At 40.3% G+C, this 27788-nt stretch overlaps 2 protein-coding genes across 7 annotated transcripts; both read right to left on the bottom strand.

Annotated features, from left to right (window-relative positions):
• Positions 1 to 312: 312 nt before the first annotated feature.
• LOC110864983 (probable inactive histone-lysine N-methyltransferase SUVR2) lies at positions 313 to 6861 on the bottom strand. 6 transcript variants are annotated; one of them, XM_022114154.2, is made up of 11 exons: positions 6645 to 6861; positions 3956 to 4166; positions 3827 to 3862; positions 3702 to 3734; positions 2856 to 3078; positions 2604 to 2732; positions 1292 to 2426; positions 1135 to 1201; positions 982 to 1032; positions 716 to 812; positions 313 to 608 (listed from the first exon to the last, which is right to left on the bottom strand). In XM_022114154.2, exons 2-11 carry the CDS (start codon positions 4127 to 4129, stop codon positions 577 to 579), a joined length of 1977 nt encoding a protein of 658 aa, XP_021969846.1. In that variant the 5' UTR covers positions 4130 to 4166; positions 6645 to 6861; the 3' UTR covers positions 313 to 576. The 6 variants fall into 6 exon arrangements, with proteins under 6 accessions (XP_021969846.1, XP_021969847.1, XP_021969849.1 ...); XM_022114155.2 differs by having other exon boundaries at positions 6580 to 6759; XM_022114157.1 differs by lacking the exon at positions 6645 to 6861 and adding an exon at positions 6491 to 6562.
• A 4855-nt stretch (positions 6862 to 11716) lies between these two features.
• LOC110944522 lies at positions 11717 to 12398 on the bottom strand. Its single transcript, XM_022186182.1, has 2 exons — positions 11951 to 12398; positions 11717 to 11874 (listed from the first exon to the last, which is right to left on the bottom strand). Exons 1-2 carry the CDS (start codon positions 12396 to 12398, stop codon positions 11717 to 11719), a joined length of 606 nt encoding a protein of 201 aa, XP_022041874.1.
• Positions 12399 to 27788: the final 15390 nt, after the last annotated feature.

Raw genomic sequence — 27788 nt, 5'->3', positions numbered from 1 at the left:
CCATTAAGAACCTCATTAAGAGGTAAACAAACAAACAGCCCCTAAATTTGATAAAGTTGAACCAGAACAAAAATAAATTTAAAATGTTTCTTAAAGCATTGCTTTATCGTATTGGGTTATTTAACCATCCTTGTGTAACTTAGCTTTGGCCAAAATATATTTGCAAAGGCTCTAAATCACTTAATATGAAAAAAGCAGAGACCAATTTATTGGACTAGACATTTGTGAACCTTGTCATCACTTGTCTATATATGTATAAACAAAATTTCATACCATATTTTGCCATTGACTACTACTACGCCCATCTTAATATAAACCTTAGATGAAATAAGCTTTCAATATATCAATTGTTATTAGGTCTTCAACATATGTGTGTATATATTGCAAGGGTATTGGATTGCGCAATGGCTATAAATTGTAACTAAGTTCATATATATATATAGACGACCCAACTAGAATCCAAAGACATAAGCAAAAGGTGGTTAGAGTTTTCCGTTTGGTTTTTGCAACTTTAAACAGGCCCAAAAGAACGGAGTGAGATTATGATAGTTACAGCGATTATCGCAGTAGTGGTTCTTAAGTTTGAGCACACTTTCTTTTCCTAGAACCTGAAACAAAACATGTGACAAATCAACAACAGTTTAGCCACCTGGCATTATTTATTTAAATAAATTCCAAACTTGAGTATTGTTTCAAACGGTTAAAGATCACTTACCACTTGAGCCTTTTGTGAATCTACAGAATGCACTACCACACTGGCATTTGAATGCCTTGATAAGATCGTCATTATCATCAAACTCAATTCCATAATCCTACAAAAATGTGTGCTTTTAAGAATGATTACTGATATACATACATAACTACATAAGCGTCATATGTGTGTATGTATATATATGTATGTATCTATGCATCTATGTATATATAATAAGAATAGAGAAATAGAAAGATCACTCGGTGGCAATTTCAACGCATTCTACTTACCCGGGTTAACTCTTCAAGGGCTTTCACCTTTCTTGTAGTAAAAAAGGCAACCTGTCGATCAAACCAAATTAAGATTCTCTATAAGTATGACATCAACTTATAACTAAATTTAAAAAGTAAAATTACAATAAAAGTATGACATAAATTAAATACATGATAGTAGTGACGATCGGGGTTCTCCACTTCCACCGGGATCTCAACCAAATTCGCATCAAAACACCTAGCAAAAAAGTAAAAAGAAACTAATAAAAAACTTGTGGTCATTTAATCGTCAGAACGATTTTTGATGTGTATGTATGACCGACCATACCTGTGATTGATGAATCTAGCCACATTCCCATAAGATGTGGGATCCAAACAAAGAGTTTTATCTTCCTGCAATTCACTCTCTTTACCCCATTCAGCATCAAGAAATATCGGATATGCGTATTCATCTTTTTTATCGCTTTGTGAAACTCTGTTATAAAGTTCTTTACAAGTCAACACTTCTCCAACAAACTCACAAACAAACGCACCTTTAGGTAAATCCTCAAGGGCGCGAAGACCCCACCCTTTACCGCCCGCAGGTGTCATAAAAACTTGCAACTTATATCTAATCCCACGCTGCACAACTCGATTACCACACTTTTTACTACAACCACACTTTAACCAACATTCCTTAATAAAGCTTCTTTCTTTGTGACCTTTGCAAGTACCTAAAACACCCTCGTTTTTGGCTTTCGCCTTTTCAAGCGGACATTCTTTGCAATATGAGAAGTGGCATGTTTGAGGATCACTGTTTGTTTCTATAACGTGGTCCAAAATATCTTCCTTCATAGTTCCTTCACTTGTGTACGAAAACTCACCGCCAGTTTGCAGTGCACATTGGCAAGGTGATGATGATGTTAGACAATTACCGACACAAGTAGAACAGCAATTTTCTTTTGGAATACGTGCGAGTGAAAAGTTAACATAGGCGTTTTGGAAAACTGCATTTCTAGGGATGTAATGGAACGATGGAGGTAACTCACTGTTCACTTCATTGATGTATGAGATTACCACGCTTTCTTCCCCTTTAGCTATGTCAACGGTTTCATCAAGAATGACATTAACGTATTCCTCACGCCCGGTTTCCGTTTCCATCTCAAAATCATTCCTGGTTTTCAACGAAACCGTAGGTGACATAGCATCTGTTTTTACCGCACTTTCTTGCCCTTTAGCTACGTCAACGGTTTCATCAGAATTTAAACGATTGTTATCCTCACGTGCGGTTTCTGTTTCCTTCTCAAAATCATTCCCGGTTTTCAACGAAACAGTAGGTGATATAGCATCGGTGTTTGCCACACTTTCTTGCCGTTTAGCTATGTGATGAACGGTTTCATCGGGAATTAAATTATCGTTTTCCTCAACCCCGTTTTCGGTAGGAGATATAGCATCTGTGTTTACTGGTGGTTCAGGTTCAAGATCTAAAAAGCATTCACACATGTCTTTCATCAGTTTCTTCACGGAAAAGTTTGGGTCAAGAAATTTAAATGATTTCAGACATTTATCTTCCATTGTTTTCAAAACAGAATCCTCATTTTTGAAAGAAAATTTAGGGTTTCCTTCAGGTGATTTACTTGTTAAAGAAATCTTGATCTCACCAGACAATGATGAAGCAATATCTATTTTAGCAGTTGACCCATTTGTTTCATTTGATGTTTTGGTGGGATCAGGTTCTTGTTCTTTGACCAAATTGTTTTCAGTTGAAATATCTCCATTGGTCAATGATTCTGTATATTTTGAAGGAAACCTTTACCGTAAATAATAAAATGTAAAATTCGTAATCACCATATTTGCTACTGGACAATAAATAAGCAATATTTCTACGAGTCCACTATCAAAGCAAGAAGTACCTGGCGTAGTCGAGTCAAGAGGAACCTCAACCCTAAGTGGGTCATCTGTAAGTAGCTCATCTTTTGGTTTGATTAAAATTACTGGTAAACTTCCACCTAAACTTATGTTCGGGCTGACACACGAGGGTGAAGCTTCATCATCTCGATATCTTGCCCGCATTCGTTTTAAAGGCTTTTCGGGCTCCTCTTGGATTTGTGTTTCGTCCTCAATAGCTTTCATTCGCTGGTGTATTAAAAAGTACCACGAAAGAAATAAAATAATGTGAAATAATAGAGCTAGAAATTAAAAGGAACAAAGATACTATACACCTAGGGCTGCAATCGTTTGTTAAAAAAAATATGTGTTCGGGAATGGTTCATGAACACTTACCGAACGAGATTTTATGTTCGTGTTCGTTTGTTAAGGAGATGAACTTGTTCATGTTCGTTTGTGTTTGTTTGTTAGTTTTAGGCAACGGAAGAAAACGAACGTTGGTGGAACACAAACGAGCACAAACTAATGTTCCTGAACACAAATGGGAACAAACGAACACATACAAGCGTTCATGGACAAAATATATAATGCCCTGACACTTATTAAATATTTTATTTGTCGGAATTTTGAAGTATTTAAATCAAATATAAGAACTAAAAACACTAATGAACTATCGAACACGTTCACGAATATAAATGAACGAACGCGACCTTTGTTCATGTTCGTTCATTTAACCAAACGAATGAAATTTCTTGTTCGTGTTCGTTTGTTTAATACATGAACGAACATAAACGAACTTCCCGCCGCACGGTTCACGAATTGTTCGCTGAACGTTTGGTTCGTTTGCAGCCCTATATTATTACACCCCTTACTTCAGCTTGCTCAACTCTCTCCCTTTCAGCTGCCTGAAAGATGACCAATGATGAAAGTGAGAATAAACGTTAGATACTCATGATACAAACAATTAACAGAAAAATATCCGTTACGTAATACGTACTTCAGCGTCATCAAGTTTTTTCTTCTGTTCTGCTACCTGCAAAAAGATACCACTTTCGGAAATTTTAATACATAACAAATGACTAGAAGAAAATTTCACTGAAGTGGATTAAGAAATAGAATAACACGCCTCTGTCTCATTCTCAAATATAGCATCTGCAAGGACTCTATAGTTTTCTTGTTCAATAAGCTCCCACTTCTTTTCATAAAGTTTAAGAAGGTATTTCAAGACAGGTTTGGTCTTTTTGTCTGGGATCCCGAGGTTTCTCATAGCACGGAAGGCTTTTTCCACCCTTGGATTCATCACTAATACCGAAAAACTTCAGGCAAATTTAAACCACCTGCATATCACGTAGATTTGTGAGGGAACGGGACAAATATGAGCATAGTATAAAGTATACCCCCTATTGAGTCATATCAACATTATGATACATAATAAGCATAGAGCATGCAATACCCAAACACAAAACTCAGCTCATCTACTGTGTACAAAATTCCTCAAAACACCGTATAACAACGGTAACATATAACTATATTTTGCGTTGAATAAACATTAGATGAAGTTACACAATAACTATCATGAAACTGTAGAGGGTACCCCTGTTGTGGGCCTGGTTTTGTGGGCTTCAGCCCAACTCAACTTGGCCCACCACCCTAGAAAAGGCCTCTCCTTATTTCCTCTCCCCTGCCTCCCTTGAACAAAACTCTTACGCTCACTATAATATCTCCAGCACTACTTATGATTGATGTATATGCTTATGCCTGACACGTTTAATATATGATACACTAACCCGGCCCAACACGTTTATATGGTATCTACAGCCCTATAGACAACCCGGCCCAACATGACCACCAAGACCACTTTGAACCAAAAGAATCTCTTTCATCACACCTAAGTAGTTAATGTGGTACCGATATTTGAGATATCGGTAATCGCGGTGGGATATCGGCATAGTTATTAAAAGCCATCGCCTCTTGCGCCTAAGCCCATTTTTCAAGCGAGGCGAGGCAATTGCGCTTTAATTTCTCTAGGTGATGATTCAGGCATGGATTCCGGCGTGATTCCTGGATTCCGGAGAGTTTCCGGCCAAATTCTCTAAATTCGGGCAAAATTCCAGCCAAATTTCTACTTCTATATAAGAAAAACTACTTTTCTACACCAATAAACTAGTATTTTAGAACTTGTGGTACTAAATAGATAATATTAAATATTATATCATAGGTTTAGTTTATTTTTTTTGTAGAATATTATTATTTTTAATACATATTATATTTTTAATTTTTTTTAATTGTGCACTTTTTTTCTCAGGCCCTTGGTTTTTTTTTTTTTTTTGCGCCTTGCGTCTAGGCCCCAGGCGAGACCTATGCGCCTAGCGCCTTAAATAACTTTGGATATCGGTAATTTTAATATCATGCTGAATTTATATATATAGCAATTTAATACTAACAATTCAGTATACTCTCACCATTAACAAATTAACCTTTTGCAACTTGCAAAACAATAACAGTTGTAGCAAGTAGGAACTGATTAAGACTTAAAACACTAACATTTAACACTAACTAACAATTAAGACTTACAACACTAACATTTAACACTAACAATTAACAATTAAGACTTAAAACACTAACAGCAGCAATAAGAAGAAAGACGAATGCTAGAACTAAGAAGAAAAGTACTGATATAGGGAAAATCGGTGACATACCGGTCCGATATCGGTCAAGCAATTGTCAATATCGCCGATAATATCGGTACCGGTATTTTGCACCGATATCTCACCAGGGGACCGATAACCGAACCGAATCTCACCAGGGGACCGATGTATCACTGATATATCTGCGATATTAACTACATAGCATCACACTACTATTCAGATCTTTGTAACAACAGTAACTATTGTAGCTTCATAAAGTTCCAAACAATAGTGCTCATACAATCACCTAAGCATGGCAATTTCTAACACATAAGTAACATTCTAAGTGACACACATACACCTCATGTCAACACACATACATGTTATGACCTTAATATACACCTTAAGACCTGCATTTTCCTCAAAAAATATGATAGAAGTTTCTGCCCAAAATCAGATTCATAACATTATCAACCACATTTTACATACAGAAATCTACCGATTTAGTGACTTTTTAAGCATAAACACTAACATAAGCACATCCAAACATCATGGTTGTAAATAGTAAATACATATACAAATCTGCATTTTTGTCATAAAGTAACACCCTCATACACTCACAAATGTCCAGACCTATAATAATCACCTTATTGCATACAAAATCTATCATTTTGGTGCCTTTTTAAGCACTAAACACACATACAAGGATCCTCAAATGTCATGACTGGAAATACACATAAATTCTGCATATTACTTATAAAATAAAGTCATCATACCTTCAAATATTCAGATTCACTAAAGCCCCTTGTAAGCCACTTTAGATCAAAATTCTAAACCTAAAATTACAACTAGTGATGCATCTCTCTATAAAATAAAATGCAAAATTATAAAAAAAAAAAAAAATCTCAAAAAACCTGAAAAATAACTTATTAACAGCGTAAACGTAACACAAATTGTTCCGCTAAAAAGCGTCAAACAATGAAACAATCAAACGAGTGCATGTAAACAATGTATAATCTAGCAACTCAACAAACCGTGTAGGAGTAGGAAATCAGTCGAGTTAATAACAAAATCACAACAACAATCGGTTTGAAATGCTTAAAAAGGGGGAAATTGAACTTGCGTGATTGTGCGATCAACAAACAGAACACTGAGAATGATCAAAATCAACATAATGTAGTTGCTTACTGTCGATGATGTAGTAGAATTTGGAAGATGATGATGAAACTCAGTACGTAGGGTTTGTGTGTGAAAAAACTAACTGGTAGAGCACGAGAAAAGTAACGAAAATGTTCGCACAATTGGGTAATTGATTGTCATTTTTCTTGAGAGCAGAGCATGGGCGCGTGAGGTGAACGCGCGTTTTGTGAAGGGTAGGCCTGAGAGCAAGGGCGCGTGTTTTTGGTAAGGGTATAAGGAGTGGTTAAAAACTTTAAAGTGGCAAACCAAAAAACCGACCAATGAGAGCGGGCTATGTCAATTAGGAAAAAGTGTTTAAACTTTGGTGAAAAATGTTGGCAATGGTTTAAACACTTGGTGAAGTGGTAAACTATTTTTTTTAAAAAAAAGGAAAAAGGTGTGATTGGTTGAGATAGGAATGGACCCCACCCACAATACCCTCCTTCTCTCTCCTTCTCCTTCTCCCTCTTGCCGAATCGGTGTTCCATCACCGATTTACCCCCCCATTTCGTCAAACACCCACGCGGCAAAGTGTTGGCATTGGTTTGCCGTTGCTTTGCCGATCGGTGATGACCCATTGCCGCATCCCACTCCTTACCCCCTAAGTGTAAACAACAAGCATTAGAATCTTTTATGAAAGCTAACTTTTTGATGTTACAGTACAACTTTCGATATATAACTTTAAAAAAAAAAATACGAATATGGTTTCGCAATGTGCTTATTTGTATCTACGTTTCGATATAAATTTTATAAAAAATAGAGCCATATCAAATTTAACGTTTTATAAGTTGTTATAAAATTTTATATTCCGTTTTTATAAAACTTACATCAAAACGTAGATAAAAATAAGCAAATCACAAAACCATATTCGTTTTTTAATAAAACATTATATATCGAAAATTATAAAAGAAAAACATAAATATGTACTTATAAATGTCACATCACTTGGTGTAAATAGCAAAAAATTAGGTGTAAAGATATAAGACTACAATGTATGGTGATGGACCATCCTTGGAGGATGATCCGCCACGTAGGCGCCACGTCACATTCCTCTCTAAGATGGTCCATCCTCCAAAACTAGAGGGCATGGTAGGATGGTGCTAGTCATAGTCCTCCACCACTTTTTATGTTTTTTTTATTTTTTTTAGTCTTCTATTTTTTTTTTTACATTTAAGAAATATACTAACAAAATATTTTCATTAATATTAAACCCACATTACATAAATATAAAAAAAAAACAAAAACTTAAAAAAAAAACAAAGACTTAATAAAAATAAACATAGAGTTAAATAATTTGATTTTTTTCATGATGTCGTGTTGTAATTTTTTCAACATCGAACGTTTCGGCTCGGGTTCGTACTCGACATTCATCGTCATTATTTCCCATTCCTTGAGCCGAATTTTTTCATCGGAAATTCGGATTTTCTCATTCGCCAATCGGACCTTCTCTTTTAACTTTTCTTCCGATGCACGACTTTTTTCTTCGATGCCCCGCTCCTTCGTCTTCGTTTTTTGGGCCGTGACGTCGTTGTACATTTTTAGGTGTTCCATAAACTCAACCATGTGCGGGTCCACCTTTTCCTTTTCTTTTCCCTTGGCCCGCTCCTTCTTTGTTTTGTCTCGGCCCGGTGGACGCTCCGGTTCACGTACGTTATACTCGTCTTCGTCATAGTCGGCGTCATCATTTAAGTTTATGTGACACCTCGCGTCCGATCCACCGGCGCTTAAACTACCCGTTTCCGACGTTTTTTGGCGTTTCGCCATCGCCACCTCGTTAGGAATAGGGCTATATTTTGGTTCGTCTTTTACAACCATCCACGCGCGAACGTGAGGAAAGTTGGAACCATTCTTTTCCTTATACTTTTCCAATGCCATTTTGAACACATCTTCGTCGTTCCACCCGCTACGACGGTCACTTGTATATAATTTGTTATATTCCTCGCAAAACCGATTAATGGCCGAGTTCAATTTTCGCCACTTTGAGGAAACCGAGTCGAGATCTCGATACGGGCCTTGGTCCATCAAGGCGAGAAACTTGGCCAATACCTTGGACCAAAACCCCTCACCCGATTGGTTATTACCTATAAAAAAACAAACAAACAAAATTAAAAAAACAAAACAAACTTTAAAACAAACAAAATTAACAAACAAACTTACTGTTAAGAAAAAAAAATAAACTTTAAAACTAATTAAAAAAAACTTTAAAACACACTGTTAACAAACAAAATAATAAACTTAAAAACTAATAAACCTAAAAAAAATAAACTTAAAAACTAAAATAAACCCACTGTTAACAAAAAAAAATAAACTTTTAAAAATTTAAACTTTAAAAAATGTAAACTTTAAAAAATATAAACTTTAAAAAGATGTAAACTTTAAAAAATTACGAACCTTTTACCGGGTTGTCGGAAGTGCCAATGAAAGCCTTGGCTAAGGCTTCTTCTTCGATTGGGGTCTACTTAGTCGCCTTCGGTTTCGACGTTTGATCACCCACCACTTGTTTGCCTTTGTTTCGTTTTCCTTTCCCTTTAGGCGGTTGGGTTTCGGGAACAATCTCCACATCGTCTTCGGGTTCGGATTGGGTCGGGATCGGTTGAGGTTGAACGGGTGGTGTGGGGATCGGTTGAGGTTGAACGGGTGGGAAGTTCCAAGCACCCCGCATCATCATTTGTTGAAGGGCTTGATTTTGGAAGATTTGAGCGAATTGGTTTGGCGAGTGTTGGAATGAAGCAAACGCGTTCGATGAATATTGCGAGAAGTGGTTCGGTTCTAGCGTTGGATAATATCCCGGAACCGAAAAAACATTAGGTTGGGTCGGATTGTTGGGAGTATTCGGGTTGTTCGAAGTGTTCGGGTTCTCCGGGTTGTTGAACGGATCCATGAAAATTATGTGGAAGAAGGTTTATAGAATAGTGGAAGAAGGAGTATAAAAATTATGTGAGAAAGAGGTGAAATTTTGGGGTTAATTTGGTGATTGAAAGTGAAAATGGAAGTTAAATTTATATATTTTATAAATATAGCCGTTTGGAATTTTTCAAATTATGGAAATTTTCTTTTTTTTTTATTTTAACGGTCAAAAAGTTAAAGAGGGGCCCACTTTTTTGCATCGTCGCAAACGGCTAGAAGCCGACGGAGAGGACGGGACGGGATGGGGGCGGCACGGTGTTTGGACCGTCGCCGACCCGCGACGGACCGGGGCCGCACCCCATACCGTGTAGCCTAATGTAAGACCCTTAGTTCATTATTATCGATTTACGCATAAATATCTACTATAATCGCGTTTATAGGATTACACATACATTGAAAATACGGGTTTTCAAACATTTAGGAATTTAAACAATTCAACTTAATATACAAATATTCGTCGTTTAAAACGAGACGACAAATTATAACGCGGAAGCTTGTATCTTGATCGTGTTCGGTCCTTTAACGAGCTTGATCTTCATCCGTAAGCTTACTAATGTTTACCTATAATCAAAACCAACAGAAACGTCAGTTTTGATATTATTATAACGAGTTTTATCAAGTCCCTTGCTGTCAAACAAACAAAACAACTAAATTTTGCAGGTTTTATACCCGTCGCGCTGCGCGACGGGATTTTGGTGATTGGTCGCGTGCCGCGACGGTGGTGACCCCCACCTGTTGCGCTACGCGAGACCCCAATATCAACAGAAGGTTTCTCAATTTGATGCTGCACATTCCCAGCTATACCATCTCAAATTTGTTATGCACAAAAACGTGCATAACTTTCAATTTACATATCCGTTTTACGATCCGTTTCTTCCTACGTGATCGTAATTTGATTCTCCATCATATGGAGTTATAACCCGACATCTGAATGTACAAAATTTTATATTTCAAGCCCTTGGCTTGAAATTCAATTATAAGACTTTTGACCCATTTCATGATTTCTTAAATAACTTCCATCTAAACCGTTTTAAAACCCTGGATTATTTGTTATATCAAAATCTTTAGCTCGTGAACATAGCTTTTTATGAATTATGCGACTAGTACACAAGATATGCGCATAATCCATTTTGACCCGTTTAGGGGATTTAAACAATTAAGTCTAAAACTCGCTCTTTTCTTTTCACACTATACAATTCCACATTTAAAATATCTACTTATATTCCACCACAACTATTAGGCTAGAGGGTGTGGTTGGAGCCCCCAAGGGGCTTTATCAGTCCACATAAGCGCCATGTCAGTCTAAGGGCTTTATCATGCCCCCCTTTAATTTGTAGGGTGTGGATGGAGCCCCGGTCATGATTACCTAATTATTTATTTATTTTAATATTTATTTTTTAAATTAAATGGCAATTTTAATAACTAGAAAATTAAAAAAAACATAATTTCATTAAAAAATTAAAAACATTACAAAGTCATTAAAAAATATAACTAGAAAATTTATAACTAATAATTTATAACTCGTCGTCTTCGTCGACTCTTCCTTGTTCACAATAAAACCATAGGTGCTCGGTTAGATCGGCTCGAAGGTTATGGTGTGTGTGCCTAGCCCGTATCTTTGCTCGGATATCTTTTTTCTCAGCGTATGTTAGTATTGGGTTCGTCGGTTAGTTACTTTCATCATAACTTTCTCCACAAAACGCTCTACCCGAGTCCACCAACATCATTTTATGCAAAATGATACACGTATACATGACATTTCTCATTTTACTTTTTTCAAGTATCCTCGACGGCTGGGCAATGATAGGCCGTCTTTTTTAACACACCGAAAGCCCGCTCGATATCTTTTCTTGCTGCCTCTTGTTTTTTCTTGAAATACAATCTTTTTCGTCATCTGGACACGAAAGAGTTTTTACCAACGTCACCCACTCGAGATAAATATCGTCTGTGAGATAGTAGCCATACTTATACTGCACGTCGTTTGCATAGAATGAAGTATCTGGTGCAACCCCGTCTATGACATTGTCGAATAGATTCGAGGACACTAAAACTGCAATGTCATTGTTCGCACCAGCCATGCCAAAGTACGCATACCAAATCCATAAATCTTGAGAAGCGACCGCTTGTAATATTATGGTAGGACCATCGTGGTCACCACGATGATGTTGCCCTTTCTAAGCGGTTGGACTTGCCGCCCATTCCCATTGCGTGCAATCAAGACTACCCAACATTCCAGGAAACTCGTGTATGCGCTGATGGGCCTCGTATAGAAAAGGAACGTCGGCTGCGGTTGGCATCCTCAAATATCGTCTCCCGTACAGAGAAATAACACCTAATAAACTAGTGTTAATTAAAAAATAATAACGATGTAAATAAAAATAATAAATAATAGTGTTAATAAAAATTACTTTCACAAAAATTTTCAAGAGACTCACGACACGTTCTTGACGACATCCTTAAATATTCATCCCACGCATCACTCGATGTGTCGTACGCTAGTTGCCTAATTGCTGCTGTACACTTTTGTAGTCCAGAGAAACCAACTTTGCGACTTGCACTTACCCTTTGCGTGAAAAAAAGGGATTCGCCCGCAAGATCATCGGAAATTTTAACGAATAGTCGTCGGCTCATACGAAACATACGCTTAAACTGACCATCATCGTACAAAGGAGTTTCACAAAAATAATCTTGCACTAGACGTTCATGAGCACCTAACCGATTCCATGCAAGAGGCGGTTGTCTGGTACACAATATAGAGGATTCGGCTTCTTCTTGCAAATAATTTATCGCCTCCTGCGTCATGGTGATAACCATATCGTCAAGAACACCGTCGGAAGAGGAGCTCGAATAAGACATTTTTTAGTTGTGATTGGTGTGTGTTTTAGTTGTGATTGGTGTGTGTTTTGGTTGTGATTGGTGAGTTATTTAGTTTAGGATAGGTGAGTTATAATGTCAATACATAAAATGTAAAGGTGAGCACACAAGTTTAATAATAGCATATAGAGTTCGAATAGTTTACGCATAACCAGGCACGTACACAGAGGAAAACGATGCATGTTAATTATCGACATGGGACCATCGATACCAACGACTGCGGGTTGACCGTCCGAGACGGTTCGTAATACATGATTACCACCGTAATCCATGCAAGTAATTGTCCTTAACAACCCCCGTGTGAATGAGTGCTGAGTCCAAACTATAGTACTATGTTGCTAAGGCAGGTAGATAGCACTCCACGTGTAAACATAATAAACAGCATTCATTTAGTCAAGTAGCACATGCAATTTGGTTAGCGTTCAAATAGTTTGTGTTTGATTGTGATTTGATAGGTAACGTATGTAACACCCAAAAGTGCTAAAAGCAAAAAGGGATCGGTATACTCACAGTGATTGATTGTGGATTGAAGGGAGCGCTGAGAGTAAGATTAGCCTGAATAGTTCGATAGCACAACAATAAGTAACGCGGAAAGGTAAACAAGTGTAAATGGATCGAATGGGCTGGTCAATCGAACGGCAGGTTCGATCGAACGGGCTGTTCGGTCGGCTGGTATGTCCGGTTGGACAGTCCTGTTCGATCGGCCGGTAGGCTCGATCGGCTGGACCATTCGAGTGGATTGTTTCTTCCTCTGGTGTGTTTGTGTTAGAGGATTTGAACTTTTGAAGTTTTCGTTGTAGTATATGAGAACACTGAAGTGTTCCTATCTTTCAAGTCGGTCGATCGAACTATTCGTTCGATCGGCTAGCTCACTCGATCGGCTAGGAATTTCAGAATTAGTCCTCAACTGAATGTCACTCGATCGAACAGTCTGTTCGATCGGCTGGCATTCCCTACTACGAACGAGTTGTGAAAATGGTTAAGTGTTGAAGCATAGTATCTCATGATCCGAACAGTAATGTTCACCAATCGAGTGCCATATTCGATCGAACACCACTTCGTCAATACTACACCTCAAAAGTTTGGAAAAGTGAGATTCCATGTGCTAGCCGATCGGCTGGCCCGGTTGATCGGCTGGGCTGTTCGAACAGCCTAGCCGTTCGGCCAGCAAGTCTGACCTGGTCGGCTTTTCTTCTAACACTTGGCTGTTCGATTATTTGTCATTCTTTCAAGGTATCTTGACAATGTGTTGAACTATAATAACCTCCGTTCCTGCTTGTTTCCTTGGCTCGAACAGGAATCACCCAAGTCCGGCCGATGAACGGTTCGGAATGTCGGTTTAGAGTTTAACCCCAAATCGGTGAACCTTGTTCATAGAACCCGAATCTTGAACCTTTTAACTTGTTAGAATGATTAGTTAGCCGGTTCAAGCTCCGTTTCTATCGGTTTGAAGGCATTGAGTGTAAAAGGGTTGAAAGAAAGTTGAGATTCCTTCTTTCAATCCTTCACAGCTTGTGGATGTTTAGATCTTTGATAGATCTTAGCTTGTTTATGTGGAAATCGGTTAGATCTAAGCTAATCATAGTGGAATGAGGCCAAAACATGATGTTCTTCAAGAACACCATGATGACATCACCCAAGAACACTTAGATCTTGGTGATTTCACGGTTAGAATCCAAGTTTTGAAAGATAGAAAGGTGTAGAATCAAGTAATGATAAAAAAACGTACAAGAATTAGAGTGAAAACTTACCGAGATTGAGAGAAATTTGAGAAAAGGTGAAGAAGATGGCTGGTTCGGTCAGAGCTTTCCAAAAATGGAAAGTATGACAATGACAACCCTATTTATAGGCTCCAAAAGAGGAAAGTGGCAGCCGATCGGCCAGGAGCTCCGATTGAGTGGGCTGCTCGATCGGCTGGCAAGATGCGAGCCGATCGGCTGGCCTGTTCGATCAGGTTGCCTCCTGTTCGATCCGCGACACACTTTGGGTATTTTGCGACGATTTTCGACATTTCGATTTCGATGGACGATGATACGAATACGATAGGGTTCCTAGTCAAATTACTTTTAATCCCAACCACTATAACTACATACAAGCATCTACTTTTCGCGCTTCGATGTCGGTTTTGATTGAGTTTGATTGTCTTTCGAGTTTCGATTCGATTTTCGATTGATTTGCTTGAATACCACACCAACATAAAGTAAACACGCACAAGTAACACATAAGGCACACACACACGTATAACAGTACCACAATTCGCATGATTCGAGTCTCGAGTTCGATGATTGTTAGATTGGTTTGATTACTGATTGGTTAACTTTATCGCACTGTTACTTCCTACTATTCACAGTCGTAGATCGGTTCGCGTTAAAAAACACATTCGATTACTTCGATTCTTGCTGATTACAACACTTACTCCACATAATACAACTAAAACATAAAATCGACTATTTACAGTCAAAGAAGGTCAAAGTTGACTTGGACTTTGACTTTGACTTTGACATTCGAAAACACGGGGTGTTACAGCCTCCCCTTGTTTAGGGAATTTCGTCCCGAAATTAGGCTCGAAGGCTACACAACGTCGTGATTTACCAATTTGATGCTTTAGATCTATTTATTTAAACAGTTGCGGGTACTTGGCCTTCATGTCGCTTTCGAGTTCCCAAGTGAACTCCGCGCCTCGTTTGCCTTCCCATCGGACCTTTACGATCGGGATGCGAGAGCGCCTGAGCTGCTTGGTTTGGCGATCCACGATTTCGACAGGCTTTTCCACGAAGTGTAACGTTTCGTTGACCTGAAGATCGTCGAGCGGTACGATTAGATCATGATCAGCAAGGCATTTTCGGAGGTTAGAGACGTGGAAAGTCGGGTGGACGTTACTAAGTTCCTCCGGTAGTTCGAGTCTGTAGGCGACTTTTCCGATTCTTTCCAGAATCCTAAAAGGTCCAACATATCGAGGCGCTAGTTTCCCTTTCTTGCCGAATCGAACTACACCCTTCCAAGGTGATACCTTTAGGAGTACGTAGTCACCAACGGCGAATTCCAGGGGCTTACGTCTTTTATCGGCGTAACTTTTCTGTCTGTTCCGAGCTTTTTCCAAATTGTCTCGAATCTGGTGGATTTTGTCAGTCGTTTCTTGTAGAATCTCGGGACCGGTTAGTTGCGAGTGACCGATCTCGTGCCACACAATAGGCGATCGACATCTTCTACCATACAAAGCCTCGAAGGGTGCCATTTGGATGCTGGCATGATAGCTGTTATTGTACGAGAATTCCACCAATGGGAGGTGTTTGTTCCAACTGCCACCAAAATCTATAACACACGCTCGGAGCATGTCTTCAAGAGTACGGATCGTTCTTTCTGTTTGTCTATTGGTCTGAGGATGGAATGCAGTACTCAGATTAAGCGACGTACCAAGGGCCGCTTGAAACGTTTCCCACAATCGCGAAGTGAACCGAGCGTCACGATCTGAAATGATGTCACGAGGCGTACCATGATTACGAATGCTCTCGTCGGTGTAGATTTGGGCTAGTCGTTCCACCTTGTAGTCTTCTCGTATCGGCAAAAAGTGGGCTGATTTCGTTAGACGATCAACTATAACCCAAATACTGTCGTGACCTGATGGCGTGGGCGGGAGTTTCGTTATGAAATCCATAGCTATACTCTCCCACTTCCATATAGGTATCGGCGGTTGTTCGAGTAAGCCAGAAGGTCTTTGATGTTCAGCCTTGACTCTTGCACAAGTTAAACAGCTTCCAACGTATAGAGCGATATCTCGTTTCATACCCGGCCACCAGTACTTGTAACGCAGGTCCTGGTACATCTTGTCTGCACCGGGACGAATAGAATATCGGGATTTGTGGGCTTCGTTCATAATAATCTTTCGCAAATTGGTCCGCTTAGGGATCCAAATTCGGTCCAGATAATAGAATATCCCATCTGATTTGCTCACTAACTGAGCTCCATCGTGATAGATCCTCTCTCTCTTCAATGTACGCTCGTTAAAGCAAGCATGTTAAGCTTCACGAATAAGGGTTTCGAGAGTGTGCTGGGCTTGGATGTTTCGAGTACTGAGCACGTAACTCTTTCTGCTGAGCGCGTCAGCAACCACATTCGCCTTGCCTGGGTGATAACGAATCTCACAGTCGTAATCATTGAGAAGTTCTACCCATCGGCGTTGACGCATATTATGCTCTCTCTGATTAAAGATGTGTTGTAAACTCCTGTGATCAGTGTAGATCGTACACTTAGTGCCATACAGGTAGTGTCGCCAAATCTTCAATGCAAAGACAACCGCGCCTAGCTCGAGGTCATGGGTTGTATAGTTCTTCTCGTGGATCTTGAGCTGACGAGATGCGTAGGCTATAACCTTGTCTCGCTGCATGAGGACACAGCCGAGACCAAGGTTAGAAGCATCACAGTAGACAATGAAGTTGTCGCTTCCGTCGGGCAGCGTAAGAATCGGTGCGTTGCACAGCATATGCTTGAGGGTTTGAAAGGCAGTCTCTTGTGTGTTTCCCCACACAAAAGGCTTGTCCTTATGCGTAAGAGCAGTAAGCGGCACAGCGATCTTAGAGAATCCTTCGATGAATCGTCGATAATAGCCCGCTAGTCCGAGAAAAGAACGAACTTCAGACGGGTTCTTAGGCGTAATCCAGCTTTTGACAGCTTCAATCTTCGCATGATCGACATGGATACCCCGACTATTCACTATGTGAGCCAGAAATTGAACCTCCTCTAACCAGAATTCGCACTTGGAGAACTTGACATAGAGTTGGTTCCCCTGAAGTAACTCGAGAACCAAACGTAGATGTTGCACGTGTTCGGCTTTCGATTTGGAATAGATCAAGACATCGTCGATGAACACGATGACGAAACGGTCAAGATAAGGCTTACACACGCGATTCATTAGGTCCATAAAAACCGCGGGTGCGTTGGTTAGACCAAAGGGCATAACAACAAATTCGTAGTGGCCATAACGGGTTCGAAAAGCAGTTTTAGGAATGTCTTCCTCTTGAATCCGTAGCTGATGATATCATGAACGTAGATCGATCTTAGAGAAGCATGCTGCACCTTGTAGCTGATCAAACAAATCGTCAATTCGGGGTAAGGGGTATCGGTTCTTAATGGTTAGCTTATTCAATTCCCGATAGTCGATGCACATCCGGAACGATCCATCCTTCTTTTTGACAAAAAGGACTGGCGCGCCCCAAGGAGAGGTGCTTGGGCGAATAAAGCCTTTTTCGAGTAATTCCTGGAGTTGGTTCGAGATTTCCCTCATTTCGGATGGAGCGAGTCGATAGGGGGCTTTGGCAACGGGGTTAGCTCCAGGAATGAGGTCGATACGAAAGTCGATATCACGACTAGGTGGTAGTCCGGGAAGATCATCAGGGAACACCTGAGGAAATTCACGAACCACTGGAACATCTTTAACTTCAACTTTCTTTTTCTTTTCCTTCTCCGCTACTACAATGTTGGCCAAAAAGGCTCGGTATTCCTTGCGGAGATACTTGCTGGCTTGAATACACGACATAAGCTTGAGACCTTTCGACGTTGTTTCACCGTATACACATAGGAGATCACCATTTGCGAGTGAGAATCGAATCATCTTTTCAAAGCACACAACTTCAGCATGGTTTTCACGAAGAAAGTCCATGCCTATTATGACATCAAAGCTTCCGAGTTGCATCGGAATAAGGTCAATTGGGAAGATGTGATTGTTGAGTTCGAGGGTACAATCACGGAGTACTGAATTAACGGCAATAGTTCTTCCCGTAGCGACTTCAACTTCGAATGACGAGGATAGATAAGAGCGCTTACGACTAAGGAGCTTCTCGAATTCAAATGACACAAAGCAGTTATCGGCTCCAGTATCAAACAAACATGATGCATAAATACCATTCACAAGGAACATACCATTAACCACGTTGTTATCCGCCTGAGCCTGGCGGGCATTGATGTTGAAGGTTCGGGCATGGGATGCTTGCTGCTGTTGCTGAGGCTGCTGTTGTTGCTGCTGCTGTTGTTGCTACTGGGGCTCTTGCTTAACCACCCAGTTCAGGCATCTGTTTGCAAAGTGGTTAGGGTCACCACATGCAAAGCAGACTTGAGCATTGAGTGCTGGTGCTTGAGCTGCTTGTTGGCCTTGAGGGGCAGGGAGTAGAGCTTGGTTGGCAGTAGCTTGAACTGGGGCTTGACGAGGACCGTAGCGGCAGTTCGCAGTGAAATGACCATAGAGGTTGCAGTGAGCGCAAAAACGACAAGCTAGACCCACTGGATGATGATACGAACATGTCGGGCAGAGTGGGTGAGGGCCTGTGTATGCACGCTTTGCTGGCGGTGCATTGATCACTGGAGCTGAGCGCTGGTGCTGCTGATGTTGAGCTGGTACAGCTTGTAGTGGAGTAGCAATGGTTGCGGCAGCACAGCTCTTGTTGCTGGAGCTGTTGTTGTTCTTCTTCTTCCTTCTCGAAGACTTGGAGGATTGAGCAGGTGAGTCGGTGGGTGTTGCAGTGGCTTGATGCAGAGACTTGGTTGGCTTATCCCAGAAACCAGCCTTTACTCGTTTATCACTGATCTCAGCGGCGAGTAGGTAGGTTTCTTCGATCGTTGCTGGCTTGGCGGCGTGAACAAAGTCCGCTACACAGTCGGGTAGGGCTCGGATATACTTCTTGATGGCTTGATCTGAGGTCTTGACTTGATCAGGACAGATGATGCTAAGCTGCTTGAAGCGAGCAGTAAGAGCAGCGTTGTCTCCATCCTTCTGCTTGATTCCCCAGAACTCGTCCTCCAGCCTTTGGCGCTCATGAGGAGGGCAGAATTCTTCGATCATAATCGCCTTCAACTCCTTCCATGATAGCCCGTAAGCTGCATCATTTCCGCGCTTGTTTCATTCGGCCGTCCACCAGTCTAGAGCACGGGACTGGAAGACGCCTGTAGCATTGAGAGTGCGGAGATGTTTAGGACATCCGCTCTGGCGCAGAGTGACTTCGACTGAGTCGAACCAGTGAAACATGGCTGTTGGGCCATCTTCGCCAGTTAACTCTTTTGGTCTGCATGCTTTGAACTGCTTGAAGCTCAAAGCAGCCTTGCTCGATTCCTTAGGGATTTCAGCTCGGGATTCTTTAGACGATTTGATAGCGTTTTCATACACCTCACTCACAGCTTTCGCCACGGTTTTGGAGATGATCGCAGCGAGACGTCGGTCTCTCTTCTCTTGGCGAGTCAAACGGTGTCGGGATCCAGACGACGACATGGTCTGCATTAGACATCGTCACGAGACTCAACACAACGAAATCGAATCTCACCTCACACGTCTAGACTACTAAAGCTTAGAATCACGTCGAATCACGTATCACATAGTCACATAATCACATAACCACAGATACACATAAGCACAGAAGCACATAGAACACGTAGGTCACAGAAGCACATAAGTACTTAGAGCACAAAACACAGAAACACGCAAATACCTAGGCACTTATTCACTGAAGCAGTTAGAAAACAGAAACCTATCCTACAAAGTTCGTGTGTCGTACGAATAGTATGTTGAATAGCATCGTATAGTATAGTTTAACTTAGTCGTATAGCATAACATAGCATGATACCGTCTAGATTTGGGATAACTGGGTGTCGAATTGAGATAGAATCAGCAAATGCGAGTCGTGTGTGTTGATCGTAGTGGTAGTAAAATCGAATATTACCTCAAAATAAAACAGAGAAAACAAATATAAACACAAAACAGAGAAAGCACACAAAACATATAAAACCAACAAGTCATCAGAGTACGCGACTGCGGTTCTCAAAATCGAAACACATAGAAATCGAGAGGTAGATTGTCTGCGGCTACTAGACATCGACTACCCAAGGCAACTCGACTATTCACAGTAAACTTGTCATCACTTTCGACTCTAGAGGTCGTGTCTCTGCCTCGATTCTTGGGCATTCCACACGTGTTCCCTAGGTCATACTTGTGAGTTCAGGTCGTTGGAGTCCGTCGGAGCCTTGGTGAGATGAACAAAATACAAAACAAACTGCTAAGGTGAGGGTTTCACCCCTTGGCTTAGCAATTTCTTCCTTGTTTTTAGTAAAATCGAGAAGAATTTTCATCAAAATGGGGGTTTCACACCTGATTTGGTATAATTCTCCTCGTTTGTTGGCGAAAATATTGAGATGAAGGAGTAAATCCTCAATAGTCAGGAAATTTAGTCGGGAGTTCGCGGTTTTCACACCTATTCCTGACTGAATCGCCTGACGTCAGTTGAAAATTTGAGTGTAGTGATAGTGAATGATTACAGAATAAGGCACATAAACTGGGTCTGATGGTTCCTAACTATAGTCTAGGTCTATAAGACAGGGACCCGGACTAGGTCGTGTCTGCCTAATTCCCTATAGTTATGGCTCTGATACCAATCTGTCACACCCCAACCGATGGCGGAATCATCGGGGCGTGGCACTGAGCGAAACAGATTGTCCAGAAGTTTCCACAACAACTATTATTACAAATTCAGTTAAATGATACGTCCCATACCGTATCCCAAATAAATAAACAAGTTATCATAGAAAGCAACTAGGCAAATAAATTCCGTTCCGACAACTCAGATTCAAATATTATTACAGCAATTGTTTATCTGCTTCTAGACCCCTATTCTGTTGACTTTCTGGCTGTAATGCCAGAGGACAAGATCTACAGACAACTATGCCTTAGACGCTTGTTCTTGGCAGACAACTATTTGTTGGGGGCTTCTAGAAACTTATTCAAGCCTCGCTTTCCTAGCAGATAAGCATCCTATTTACCTGTCACATACGTTAAAATAATATCAATACATAAAATGTAAAGGTGAGCACACAAGTTTAATAAGAGCATATAGAATTCGAATAGTTTACGCATATCCAGGCACGTACACAGAGGAAAACGATGCATGTTAATTATCGACATGGGACCATCGATACCAACGACTGCGGGTTGACCGTCCGAGACGGTTCGCAATACATGATTACCACCGTAATCCATGCAAGTAACTGTCCTTAACAACCCCCGTGTGAACGGGTGCTGAGTCCAAACTATAGTACTATGTTGCTAAGGCAGGTAGATAGCACTCCACGTGTAAACATAATAAACAGCATTCATTTAGTCAAGTAGCACATGCAATTTGGTTAGCGTTCAAATAGTTTGTGTTTGATTTTGATTTGATAGGTAACGTATGTAACACCCAAAAGTGCTAAAAGCAAAAAGGGATCGAGTATACTCATAGTGATTGATCGTGGATTGAAGGGAGCGCTGAGAGTAAGATTAGCCTGAATAGTTCGATAGCATAACGATAAGTAAAGTGGAAAAGTAACAAGTATGGATGGATCGAATGGGCTGGTCGATCGAGCGGCAGGTTCGATCGGACGGCCCGTTCGATCGGCTGCTATATCTGATCGGACAGTCCCGTTCGATCGGCCGGTAGGCTCGATCGGCTAGACCATTCGAGTGGATTGTTTCTTCCTCTGGTGTGTTTGTGTTTGAGGATTTGAACTTTTGAAGTTTTCGTTGTAGCATTTGAGAACACTGAAGTGTTCCTACCTTTCAAGTCGGTCGATCGAGCGGTTCGCTCGATCGGCTAGCTCACTCGATCGGCTAGAACTTCAGAATTTGTCCTCAACTGAATGTCACTTGATCGAACGGTCTGTTCGATCGGCTGACATTCCCTACTACGAACGAGTTGTGAAAACGATTAAGTGTTGAAGCATAGTATCTCATGATCTGAACAGTAATGTTTACCAATCGAGTGATCCATTCGATCGAACATTACTTCGTCAACACTATACTTCAAAAGTTTGGAAGGGTGGGACGCCACGTGCTAGCCGATCGGCTGGCCCGGTCGATCGGCTGGTGTGTCCGATCGGCTGGGCTGTTCGAACAGCCTAGCCGTTCGGCCAGCATTTCTGACCTGGTCGGCCTTTCGTCTAACACTTGGCTGTTTGTTTATTTGTCATTCTTTCAAGGTAACTTGACAACGTGTTGAACTATGATAACCTCCATTCCTACTTGTTTCCTTGGCTCGAACAGGAATCACCCAAGTCCGGCCGGTGAACGGTTCGGAATGTCGGTTTTAGAGTTTAACCCGAAATCGGTGAACCTTGTTCATAGAATCTGAGTCTTGAACCTTTTAACTATTTGAATGATTAGTTAGCCGGTGCAAGCTCCGTTTCTATCGGTTTGAAAGTATTGAGTGTAAAAGAGTTGAAAGAAAGTTGGAAATCCTTCTTTCAATCCTTCACATCATGAAAATGTTTGGATCTATGATGGATCTTAACTTGTTTATGTGGAAATCGGTTAGATCTAAGCTATCCATGGTTGAATGATGTCAAAGTTTGAAGTTCTTCAAGAATATCATGATGACATCACCCAAGAACACTTAGATCTTGGTGATTTCACGGTTAGAATTCAAGTTTTGAAAGACAGAAAGGTGTAGAATCAAGTAATGATCAAAAACGTACAAGAATTAGAGTGAAAACTTACCGGGATTGAGAGAAATCTGAGAAAAGGTGAAGAAGAGAGCTGGTTCGGTCAGAGCTTTCCAAAAATGGAAAGTATGACAATGACAACCCTATTTATAGGCTTCCAAAAGAGGAAAGTGGCAGCCGATCGGCTGGGAGCTCCGATCGAGTGGGCTGCTTGATCGGCTGGCAAGGTACTAGCCGATCGGCTGGCCTGTTCGATCAGGATGCTTCCTGTTCGATCCGCCACGCACTTCGAGTATTTTGCGACGATTTTCGACGTTTCGATTTCGATTTCGATGATACGGATACGATAGAGTTCCTAGTCAAATTACTTTTAATCCCAACCACTATATCTAACATACAATCTTCTATAAGTCACATTTCGATGTCGGTTTCAATTGAGTTCGATTGCTTTTCGAGTTTCGATTCGATTTTCGATTGATTTGCTTGAATAGCATGTAACGCCTGGCTCTTTTGTACTTTCCATTTATAGAAAGTTTTGTTCGTATTTCTATTTTTGGAAACTTTGTATTCTTGTAATCGTTCCCTTCTTTGTAATCATTGTCAAACCGAGACTTGGATCATTAATGAAGCTTGTATTTTGTTACATTTATGTTATACACATTCTATGTATGCTCGTATGTTCGACTTCGTGAATCAATCGATGTTTAATCGTTATTCTTGGAAACTATGTGCGAAACTTATAATTAATCTAAACTTATGCATGGAACGTATTTTGAACGAGAACGACACTTGATTTGATACTTATACGCTTGATTATACTTGGGTTATACTCCTCATACTTAATCACATCTTAAACTATGCCTTTATGGCAAATATGGTTAAAATACCTTAAACGCATCAAACACACAACTTCAGGGGCCAAATTGTAAAAAAATGAAACTTATCCGGAACCACAAAGGGCTCGCGGCCCGCGTGGACTTAGCCTGATACCTCAGGCGGGCCGCCTAGACCCCCAGGTCTGCAGAAAGTTGGACAGTCGCGACCAGCTTCGTTTTTGGGCGGGATTCCTTGGTTTAAACCGAGTTTTAGCACTAGTTAACCCCTCAAATCAACCCTAATCACTTCCCTATAAGTACCCAAGGTCCTCCAAGCACTTGGACACTTTCAACACACTCAAATCTCTCAAAAACACTCTCAAGTTCCAGCAAGAATCTGCATTTTCGGACAGATTCATACTCTTGCACTAAACTTGGTATAACTTGCTCATTTCTTAACGAAATTACTTGATTCTTCTTCCTACTTGCTTGGTTAATCATGGAGTTTGATTCCTTGACTTCTCCTTGGAGAAATCAGACCTGGAATTGCTCTGAAATTGACCAAAAACTTTCTGTTTTGTTACATACTTGTTTAAACTTCATCCAACTTATGTCTAACACATCTCACACCAATGTCCTAATGCTTACAACCCCTTTTATGGTTGGTTAAGCTTAAAAACATGGTTGAGACACTTAAATCAGAGGATTAAACCTCATAAACTTTCTGTTTTGTTAGGGTATTTAACCCACAAGTCATGTCAAGCTTAGACTTTGATGAATGAGTGATTGTGGAACAACTTGGGTTGTTCCAACATAAAATCCTCACATGATTTGATGATTTCTTTTAGTTTAGATTATTTACATACTTGTATTAACCCTAGTTCATGACCCTCCTTGGTTGTCTTTACATCAAGTGAAGTGGTGAACATTCAAGGGGTCCCTAAATGGAAGCATGTTCTTCCTACCCCATACATGACATTCATGAATAACTCGAGGTGCCTAAACGAAGATCTTAATCTTCTACCTTCTACTTGAATTATTGAACTTAATAATATGTAATACTTAACTTAAATATATATATACACACATTCGAACCTTTAATTTTAAACTTGTGTTTATATGTTAAGGTAGTAGAATGACATCTAAGACTTAACACTCCAAGTATAATTCTAATGGGCTTACTACCCATGAAATACAATATAACCCTAGTGGTTACGTAGTGTCATATAAGAGTGTAAGTTAAAGATGATTATTTTGATATCATACTTTATGTTATGTTAAACTCCAAATTTATAATCTTCCGTTGTACGCCAAGCTCACACACCTACGTTTCCTTGTGTAGAATGACTAGGTGCTCCAACTTAATCCATCCACCAAACTCGCTCGTGGGATTTCAAGTGGGAAAGCTTGCAACCACCGTGAGTATACTTGATCCCATTTTTATTTTATCACTTTTGGGTGCAACATGTATTCTATATCAAAAACACTTGACACTTGAAACTTATGTGAAACATACTCTATCCATTTAAACATGAAACATGAAACTTGTGATACTTGAGACTATTTTGTGCTATGTGAACGTTTAATCCCTGTGTGTAGTTCCGCCTTAACAATAGTAGCGCTATAGGGGTAATGCACCTCCCCCATTTGTAGTCGAGGGGTATTGTTAGGATGAGACATGTTAACCTCCCGTGAAACTTTGGGACAGGCACTTTAACGCATTGGAAACTTGGGCTATCACTTGGACTGCGTGAACTAGCATGGCTGAAACTATTTTATTATGTTCATGTTGGATTTGAGTCTTTTATTCTATTATGCTATGTAAACAAACTTGCATACTCGCTCATTGCCTTTGCATTGAAACTCTATTTTAATACATGTTGCCGGTTGATTAATGAAGTATGGATGATTGATGAAACAAGTTTAGGGTGGACTAGATACACACCTAGATTTATCTATCTTTTGTTTGTTATGTTATTTGTTGAAACAATGTTGTTATTTCCTTTTGAATTTTGTATGACATTTAGTTTTGAAATGAAATTTGAATTTAATTAAATATTGTCACATAGTGTTATGACGTCTCTAGCAATCTATACACACTTCGTCTCATCCCGATGTTTCCGCCATCGGTTGGGGTGTGACAGATTGGTATCAGAGCCATAACTATAGGGAATTAGGAAAAATTGCCATGCTTTTGCCCTAATCTATAGTTCAAGGAATTTTGCCTCTTATTTGTTGTTTAAAACTTTTGTACTCTATCATGCATGCTTCCTAGCTATACTTCTTGTTGATTAAATTTATGTGCCTTTCCTAAGGCTAACACGAATACACTTATGCTATTTTTATGCTCTTGTAACACCAACGAGAAGAATTTACCAAAATAGGCGTGAAACCCACAATTTGGTAAACGACTCTCATTCTACCTTTAATCTATTTTTGCACGAAATTTCACCATTAAGCTAGGAGTGACATCCACAACTTAATGGTAATTTCCATTTCAACTCTTGTGGACCCTCGTCAAGGTGTCAAAATTTTATTTTGATCGACAAGTACCAACCACATTTAGGGTACGAAATCGTCAAGTTAGGGGTGAAACCCGCATCTCGTCGATTAAGTCCCATTCCTCGATTTTTATTCTCGCCAAAGTCCCGAATGTTTCAATCATTTAGAGATGTGTAGTAACCGGAAGGGTAAGATACCGTTAATCGCTTCTCGACGAGAGTATCTTACTTATAGGCCAAAGCACAATATCTCTAATTCGAAAGAACTTTCGACCCACTTTGGAATAGTCGACGTTTCTCTACCCGAAACAATTCAATGTTTTATTGAGCCTCTCTTTTATGTATCTCAATTTATATGTGATTTTTATACTTGAACGTTCATTCATTTCCAAATGTCGTTTTAATCATTTCGCACGTTATCGCAATCACAAACAATAATAATCCCTCGTCAACAAACTAAATTTACAATGCTTTCGTTTATTCATGTTATGCTATGTGGAATTCATGACTATGCTATATGAAACGTTTAAACTTTTATGCTATGTAAATCAAGTTGAACCTTTTATGCTATGTGAACCTTTATGCTATGTGATCAATTTCGTTTTCTTAAACAAACATTATGACCAAGTCTCACCTATTCGTTCTTTTGAATCTTAGATGTCTTCTCGTCACTCCAACGCGTCTAAGAAGTCAAAGTCTCGCTCCACAAAGAAGATGATGGCTTTCATGGCCGATCAATTTGCTCACGTCGTCCCAAAGGTCATTTCCGAGATTCGAGCCTCTGAAACTCCTCACTCTTCCGTCGACTCTAAGGTTGAAGCACGCAAGCCTGTCTCGTTCAACTTCCAACACTTTTCATTGTGCAATCCAAAGCCATTCACTGGCAATGATGGGGTGACCGCCATGCTCGAGTGGTTTGACAGCATAGAGGTCACATTCATCAATAGCGAGTGCCCCGATGAGCTCAAGACGCGCAGCGCGACTGGGGTATTCCAAGCCCGAGCTCTCGAGTGGTGAATGAATGAAAGAAACATCCATTCGAACGAGCTGGCATATGCTTTGACATGGGAAGAGACTAAGGCCCTGATGATGGATGAGTTTTGTCCTCCGCATGAGCAACGAAAGTTGGAGGAAGAATTTTGGGTATTAAAGCAGATTAGTGATGACAACCTAGCCTACACCACCCGTTTCAAACAACTCTGTTTCATTGTCCCTCACCTTGTCTCGACCCCCGATCGCAAGAAAAGCAAGTATATCAATGGTCTACCCCCTAGCATGCGTGATACGATCGAGGCAGCCAAACTCGATAGCATCGAAGACATTTACCGTTTGGCCGCGTCCTTGAACAACAACTGTGTTCGTGATAAGCAAGCCGCAAACCCCGTTCCTTCGAAGCCAGCCCATCAAATCACCCAACAATCGAATAACAATAGGGGAAAGAAGCGAAAGCAATCCAACCCCGTTTGTAACGCGATTGTGCCGCCTGTTAACCCGAACCTTGTTGCTCCTGATAACACCCAAAAGTCGTACACTGGGATTCACCCCAAGTGTGCTACTTGAAACTACCATCATCCCGTCAATGCTAGGTGCCGTCGTTGTGACAA

The sequence above is a fragment of the Helianthus annuus genome, chromosome 6 (genome assembly GCF_002127325.2).
Source record: "Helianthus annuus cultivar XRQ/B chromosome 6, HanXRQr2.0-SUNRISE, whole genome shotgun sequence".
Taxonomy (NCBI): domain Eukaryota; kingdom Viridiplantae; phylum Streptophyta; class Magnoliopsida; order Asterales; family Asteraceae; genus Helianthus; species Helianthus annuus.
This window is presented reverse-complemented; position numbering and strand designations above follow the sequence as displayed.